This window comes from Brassica oleracea, chromosome C4 (genome assembly GCF_000695525.1).
Source record: "Brassica oleracea var. oleracea cultivar TO1000 chromosome C4, BOL, whole genome shotgun sequence".
NCBI classification, from domain to species: Eukaryota; Viridiplantae; Streptophyta; class Magnoliopsida; order Brassicales; family Brassicaceae; genus Brassica; species Brassica oleracea.
In genome coordinates, this window is record NC_027751.1 from 33,749,503 (window position 1) to 33,757,445 (window position 7,943).

General features: G+C 34.6%; 1 protein-coding gene across 1 annotated transcript; it reads left to right on the forward strand.

Annotated features, from left to right (window-relative positions):
• The first annotated feature begins 2,239 nt into the window (after positions 1-2,239).
• LOC106336893 (pentatricopeptide repeat-containing protein At4g13650) lies at positions 2,240-6,087 on the forward strand. Its single transcript, XM_013775862.1, has 2 exons — positions 2,240-2,469; positions 2,555-6,087. The coding sequence occupies exons 1-2, from the start codon at positions 2,383-2,385 to the stop codon at positions 5,639-5,641; spliced, it is 3,174 nt and encodes a 1,057-aa protein (XP_013631316.1). The 5' UTR covers positions 2,240-2,382; the 3' UTR covers positions 5,642-6,087.
• The last annotated feature ends 1,856 nt before the right edge of the window (positions 6,088-7,943 follow it).

The following is a 7,943-nucleotide window of genomic DNA, read 5'->3' on the forward strand; positions in this document are numbered from 1 at the left end:
TTTTTTTCTATTTCGGTTTGTATGAATTTAAATTCTATAATATTATTAGTTTTAAATTTCTGATTTTTTTAATTTTGTTAATTAATTTTTAATATAAAAAAATATATAAAAATGCAAAATTAATTCGTTTTTAAAATGGGTATATTCTGATGAACTCTGGGCGTCGGAATATACCGACGGACAACGGTTCCTCGGATATACCTACGGACAACGGTTCCTTGGAATATACCGACGAACCAATATCCGTCGGAATATACCGACGAACCAATATCCGTCGGCATATTCCGACGAACCAATGTATGTCGGTATATTCCGACGCCCGGAATTCGTCGGAATATACCGTAGAGTCCATTACGTCGAAATTGTCCGAGGAACGTTCTCCGTCGGTACATAGTTTTTCCGATGAACTCTGGTCTCGTGTGTCTGCATCGTAATATCGTCGGAAGTTCTTCAGAATGACGTTTCTCGGTATTCGTCAGAAAGTCGTCGGAAGTTCTGACGAAATTCCGACGATTTTTTTTTTTCCGACATAACGATACCGACAGACAGGTTCGTCAGAAATTCGTCGGAATCGGTCTATTCCGACGAATTTCTGACGATTTCGGCCATCAGAATCCCCCTGTTTTCTTGTAGTGATCCTCCATCAGAAACAGCCCCCATCAACATAAAGGCCTTTAACGCAAACACGAACCCTTATATCTGGAAAACACGAACACCGCCCTGAACTCGTACACACACATCTACAGTTCTAAGGGGCCTCTCCACCATCCTCGAACAGAGACATCGCACCACCAAAGACCGTCAAGAAGGTCTTTTGGGCCATTGAGCTCACGTAACAACCTGCCATCCCAGAGAACCACACCACCACACCTCAGAGAAGAAGAGGGTACGTTCAGATCCATCGGAGATGGCTTGTTCCGTCGATTAGATTCAACAATAACGAAATCGATACAACGTGAGAAGACGACGAAATGGTGCATCAGAGCCGAAGAAGATCTTGAGAAAAGACGACGAACGGACATTTGTAGAGAGAAAAAATTGTGAGTCCTATAGATCTTACGCGCCTCGGTCTAACTCGAATAACGGATATTCATGTGACACAAAGCATATATGAAACACAAAAATGCTTGTGTGGATGAAGCATAAAGCATAACGAATCACAAATAATTTCAAAATCTCAAAATTTGTTTACAGTTTTCCCCCACTAAAGGCCTGATTGGTTGAAACGCAATGACTGCGGGTGAAGTTGCGGAAGTTGCGGGAGTTTGCGGATGTGTGTGGCTGCGGTTTCTAGCGTTATTATAAGATATTGTAGTTGTTTAATAATAAATTATCAATATTAACACCTTATAACATTATAAAAATATCAAAAACATAGTGTTAAGATAAAATATAATAGTTATTAATATAATATAATTAATAACAATATTACATTTATTTTTTTATTTAGTTTAAATGAAAGTTATAATTTTAATAAAATTTATTTTGAAGATTTATATTAGAACTCTTAGAAGAATATTTTTTTTCGTCTATTTTTTTTTGTTTTTTTGACAACAAAGGTGTACTCTATTACTCGGACTTGAGGTAGTCTGGGTAGCCATATATATTAGAATAGAACAACCAATGTAACAAAGCTCCTTATGAAAAGATCTCACAATCTTAGCTAAAGAATCCGGAATTCTATTTTATTTCATCTATATATGTACATATCTTTATATATGTATATATATTAATGTTTGAATAATATAGTGAGTATTTTTGGTTTATTTTTTTTTATAAAATAAATTATAATACTGTTAGTAAATTTATATTAAAACATAATATTTTTCTATTTATAAGATTCAAATTTTAAAATTTTAATTTTAAAATGTAAAATATTTGTAGAAAATATTTGTATATTTATATATTCATCCGCAAACGTATGCAACCGCAAATGCTAGCAGAGACGAGCTTTTGATTTTAAGAAGTTTAAAGCAGTTTGAATTGATTATAACTTTTTGTGATTGTTGCCAAATGGTAATAATTGATATCAATCGCAAAAGCTGTGTTTGCGGATGGTAAGAGAAAACTAGTCTAACCCTAAATATCCAAGACGACCACTCTGTCTTGTATCCAATGGATATAGATTTAAATAATTTTGGGATGTTTTTTTAAAATATAATTTTGGGATATTAAAGTCAATAAGTTTTCTGACAATATAAAATCTTTTGCTCAATTCGAACCAGCCATATTGCTAACTTGCTACAGCTACTGCTATTCTTTAACAAAAAAAAAAACTTGCTACTGCTACTTGTCATATCCATGATTCATCCATCAATTTAGATGCTTCTTTGTTGCATAATTGCAATCTAATGTCGTCTCGAGCCTAACAGAAACAAACCCATGTTTCTTCGGTCTGTGTCGTCTTCATATATCCTCCTCCTTCAAACTGTTCCTCGTCATAAGCTCAACACCAGATGTGTCCTTCCTGTAATACTTCCATCCTCTTCTCAAAACCTTTCCATTGAAATGCCATTGCTTTACTATGTTTATGCTCTTCTCTCTTTTTCTGCAGACACTTTGTGAGATCAGAAGAAAGACACCAGTCTCCGGTTTCCGAACTAGTTGTGCTGCTGTGTCTGTATCTCTCTATGAAGAGGAGCCGTTCCATGAAAAAGAAACTGATTCTGTGGAGAGCCGTGGGATTCGACCTAATCATCAGACTTTTACATGGCTTCTTGAGGGATGTTTGAAGAGAAACGGATCTTTAGATGAAGGGAGGAAGCTACATGGGCAGATTTTGAAGCTGGGTTTTGATAACAATGCTTCTTTGTCTGAAAAGCTTCTTGATTTGTATCTATTCAAAGGAGACTTAAATGGTGCCTGGAAAGTGTTTGATGAAATGCCTGAGAGAACAGTTTTTGCTTGGAATAAGATGATAAAGGAGTTAGCTTCCAGAAACTTGAGTGGGAAAGCGTTAGGTCTGGTTTCGAGAATGGTTAATGAGAATGTGACGCCTGATGAAGGCACCTTCGCTGGTATTTTTGAAGCATGCCGTGTTGGTAATGTTGCTTTTGATATAGTTGAGCAGATTCATGCAAGGATGATATATCAGGGTTTGGGGAATAGTACAGTTGTGTGTAATCCTTTGATTGATTTGTGCTCCAGAAATGGGTTTGTTGATCTAGCGAGAAAGGTTTTTGATGGATTACGTATGAAGGATCACAGTTCTTGGGTTGCAATGATATCAGGGCTGTCGAAAAATGAATGTGAAGAAGATGCAATTAGATTGTTCTGCGATATGTATATCTTAGGTATCATGCCAACGCCCTACGCCTTGTCAAGTGTTTTAAGTGCGTGTAAGAAGATACAATCTTTTGAGACCGGCCTGCAACTTCATGGGCTAGTATTGAAGTTAGGGTTTGCCTCTGACACTTACGTTTGCAATGCACTTGTGTCCTTATACTTTTATTTGGGAAATTTGATATCAGCAGAACACATCTTCAGCAACATGTCACATCGAGATGCGGTTACTTACAACACTCTTATCAACGGGCTTTCTCAGTGCGGTTACGGCGAGAAAGCTATTGAATTGTTCAAAAGAATGAAGCTTGATGGGCTTGAACCAGACTGCAATACTCTTGCAAGCCTTGTGATTGCATGTTCAGCTGACGAAACTCTTTCCGGTGGACAACAGCTTCACGCTTACACAACCAAACTCGGTTTTGCTTCGGATGAGAAGATTGAAGGTGCGCTTCTTAATCTGTATGCAAAATGCTCTGATATTGAAACCGCCCTCGATTATTTCCTTGAGACTGAGGTTGAGAATGTAGTTCTGTGGAATGTCATGCTAGTTGCTTATGGGCTGTTAGACGATTTAAGAAACTCTTTTAGGATCTTCAGACAGATGCAGATGGAGGAAATCGTTCCAAATCAATATACCTACCCGAGTATTCTTAAAACTTGCATCCGTCTTGGGGATCTTGAGCTTGGGGAACAGATCCATTGTCAAATAGTAAAAACAAGCTTTCAGCTCAATGCCTATGTTTGTAGTGTGCTCATAGATATGTACTCAAAACTAGGAAAATTAGATACTGCCAGGGATATACTTGTAAGATTTGCTGGGAAAGATGTCGTGTCTTGGACGACGATGATTGCAGGTTACACGCAATACAACTTCAACGACAAAGCTTTAGCAACTTTCAGGCAGATGCTAGATCTTGGGATCCGGTCTGATGAAGTTGGATTCACAAATGCAATTAGCGCATGTGCTGGTCTTCAATCTTTAAAGGAAGGACAGCAGATTCATGCTCAGTCTTGTGTGTCTGGTTTCTCATTTGACCTGCCCCTTCAAAATGCACTGGTTACGCTTTATTCCAGATGCGGAAAAGTAGAGGAGGCGTATCTAGCTTTTGAACAAACTGAAGCTGGAGATAATATAGCATGGAACGCTCTGGTATCAGGGTTTCAGCAGAGCGGAAACAACGAGGAAGCGCTTCGTGTCTTTGCTCGAATGAAGAGAGAAGGAATCGACAGTAATAATTTCACGTTTGGGTCTGCTGTAAAAGCTGCTTCTGAGACGGCAAACATGAAACAAGGGAAGCAGGTGCATGCTGTGATCACCAAAACAGGATACGATTCAGAAACCGAAGTTTGTAATGCTTTGATCTCCATGTATGCCAAGTGTGGGAGCATTTCTGATGCAAAGAAGCAGTTCCTTGAAGCCTCCACGAGAAATGAAGTTTCTTGGAACGCGATTATTAATGCTTATTCTAAACACGGGTTTGGTTCTGAAGCGCTAGATGTTTTCGACCAGATGATCCGTTCAAATGTAAGGCCTAATCATGTGACATTTGTGGGAGTTCTATCAGCATGTAGCCATATAGGTCTTGTGGAAAAGGGAATTGAATACTTTGAATCCATGAACACAAAATATGGATTAGCTCCTAAGCCTGAACACTATGTGTGCGTAGTGGATATGCTAACACGAGCTGGTCTTTTGACCCGTGCGAAAGAGTTTATTGAGGAGATGCCTATTGATCCTGATGCTCTGGTCTGGAGAACGCTTTTGAGTGCTTGTGTTGTGCACAAGAACTTGGAGATAGGAGAGTTCGCTGCACGTCATCTGGTAGAGTTAGAGCCTGAAGACTCAGCAACATATGTACTTCTCTCGAATCTGTATGCTGTGTGCAAGAAATGGGACGCTAGGGATCAAACAAGACAGAAGATGAAAGAGAAGGGTGTGAAGAAAGAACCTGGACAAAGCTGGATTGAAGTTAGAAACACAATTCACCCTTTCTATGTTGGTGACCAGAATCATCCGTTGGCTGATGAAATACATGAATATTTCAGAGATCTTACCAGACGAGCATCTGAGATCGGGTATGTTCAAGACTGTTTCAGCCTCCTGAATGAAGCGCAGCAAGAGGCAAAAGATCCGGCGATCTTCATTCACAGTGAGAAACTAGCGATTTCGTATGGACTCCTTAGCTTGCCTTCTACAATGCCTGTAAATGTAATGAAGAACCTACGAGTTTGCAACGATTGCCATGACTGGATCAAGTTTGTATCAAAGGTTTCAAATCGAGAAATCATTGTGAGGGATGCCTATAGGTTTCATCATTTTGAAGGAGGTGCTTGTTCTTGTAAAGATTACTGGTAAGATCCAAATCCTGGTGGTAGCTCACTTGCCTCTTTATAGATAATGTGATACTAGAAGATATACTTGAGCAACCTGAAGGTATCTACAGTCTAGAAACTGGTGAATTCACTTAGATACTGCAGTGACACAACTATTCTTGAGGACAAGTTGCTTATACAGAGCTTTTGGTCTTTTTCTTTGTATTTTACAAGAGTTAATCGTAAGCAAAGAAACCAATATATATATGGGTGGAGAAAAGTTCATTCTTTGTGTTAGCTTCCATTACCAAGTAATAAGATTCACTATCATTTGAAGGCTCATCTCTTTTTATGGCTTATACATGTGTATAGATAGATTAATGAATTGTAGATTATGCAAGTGTCTTAGATGTCTGTAAAGCTTCCGTGTTGCCAAGAAACAGAGTTTGTGATTATTTTGTCAACTTTTATGGCACATTATATTTTAAATCCCAGGAAATACAATATTATGTCTTCCATTTTTATATAGGAAAAAATATTATTAGCCATGCGAAATATTGACATATCACATGGCTAACAATGCATACCAAACTAATGTATGCCTAACTATACGAAGTATATATATTATGCATCGAGAACATCCGTAAACTTAATGATACTTAATGATGTTACGCAGTTAACATCACAAACTCACGGTTAATCCACATTGTGATGTGGACATTGAAAACGTAATCCATATTGTGATGTGGACATTGAAAACGTAACTCCATGTAATTCTCATGTTCATCAATTAAAATCCGCCCATCTTAATTTAAATAAAATCAGAGCTATTGTGTTTGCTGGGCTAGAGGCTATAACCTCCACCACCATAAATCTAGTCATCCAAAACAAATCGAAGAATCATAAAATAAAGCACATAGCCCAAACTAAAGAAAAAGAAAGAGCTAAAACCCTTTCATATATAGTGTTAGAGAACAGTTAGACACCGGAAAAGCAAAGATAACTTGAAAAGGCGTTTTCAAAAAAGAAAAAAAAGAAAGAAAAAAAACTGATAAAATTGTTGAAACAACTAATATGTTATCAACAAAATAATTTATGAACAATCTTAAGCCGTAACTAGAATGCCATTTTGTGGAATGTATTTGTTTGAAATGCATCGTTCCATTGGATTCCAAACATATCTACCAGTTACAGTGAAAACTTTTCAAAATCAACTAGATTTTGATCCGCGCGATTGCGTGGATGTTTGTTTTCACTTTTCTATACATAAATTATTGTTTTTAAACATTAGTGGTATATATTTTTAACGTTAATCATATATTTAAATGTTTATATAACTATTTCAAATACAATAATTTTATAATTTACATGTTATAATTAATCAATTTTTTAAAACCGTATGTATTTTCACTTCTTATTATATATTTATCTTATTGTATTTGCATTTAGTTATTAAGCAAATTAATATATTCATGAGAAAACGTATTTGAAAATTATTTTGCATTTACTTATGCTAAATTCTGACCCGTGTTTCAAAGCTGTATTTCTTTTTACTAATATTTTTTTATGCTTATTCATTTTAGATAATATATTATTGTATATACAAAAATATAAGATATATTAATTTTTAGACATGTATTATATGGTTTGCTAATTTTAAGCCATTTTATCATCATATTATATTTTTAAAATAAATAATTTATATTTATGAAAATAAAATTTATAAATTTATTAATTGAATATACTTTTATCATATTTATTTAAGTATAATAATTATATTTTAACATGATCAAGACTATAAAGTACATAAAGTAGGATATAATTTATTTATTTTTCATTTTATAAACGATAACTTAAAATACATTAAATTATTGCTAAAATATTTTTACACAGATTTATTAGAATTTTTAAAATATAATATTCAAAATATATTATATTTAAATTGAAAATATATTATGATTAAAGTAGTTACAAAGGTTTTATATTATAAGAAAGAAATACATGTTAATTTTTATACATGTATTATATAGTTTGCTAATGTTAACCCATCTTACCATCATATTAGATTTTATTTTTGAACATAAATATTTTATACTTACGAAAATAAAATATATAAATTTAATACAATTTTATTATATTTAGCTCAATATAATATTTTTTTTAAATATGATTGATTATGATTATATAATATATAAAATATTACAGAATTTTTTATTTTTCATTTTATAAACGATTACTGAATTTATTAATGTATAATAATATTTCAAACTAATTTCAAAAATAGTGAAAATATTTAAATATAATTTCGAAAACGAAGATCTTGTAAAAATCTTTTAAAACAGATT

Bases quoted from the DNA above. Each gene is read 5' to 3' on its own strand.
- LOC106336893 (XM_013775862.1), top strand. From the start codon at position 2,383: ATGTTTCTTCGGTCTGTGTCGTCTTCATATATCCTCCTCCTTCAAACT. The intron at 2,470-2,554 runs GTAATACTTCCA...CTTTTTCTGCAG, and splicing joins ACACCAGATGTGTCCTTCCT to ACACTTTGTGAGATCAGAAG.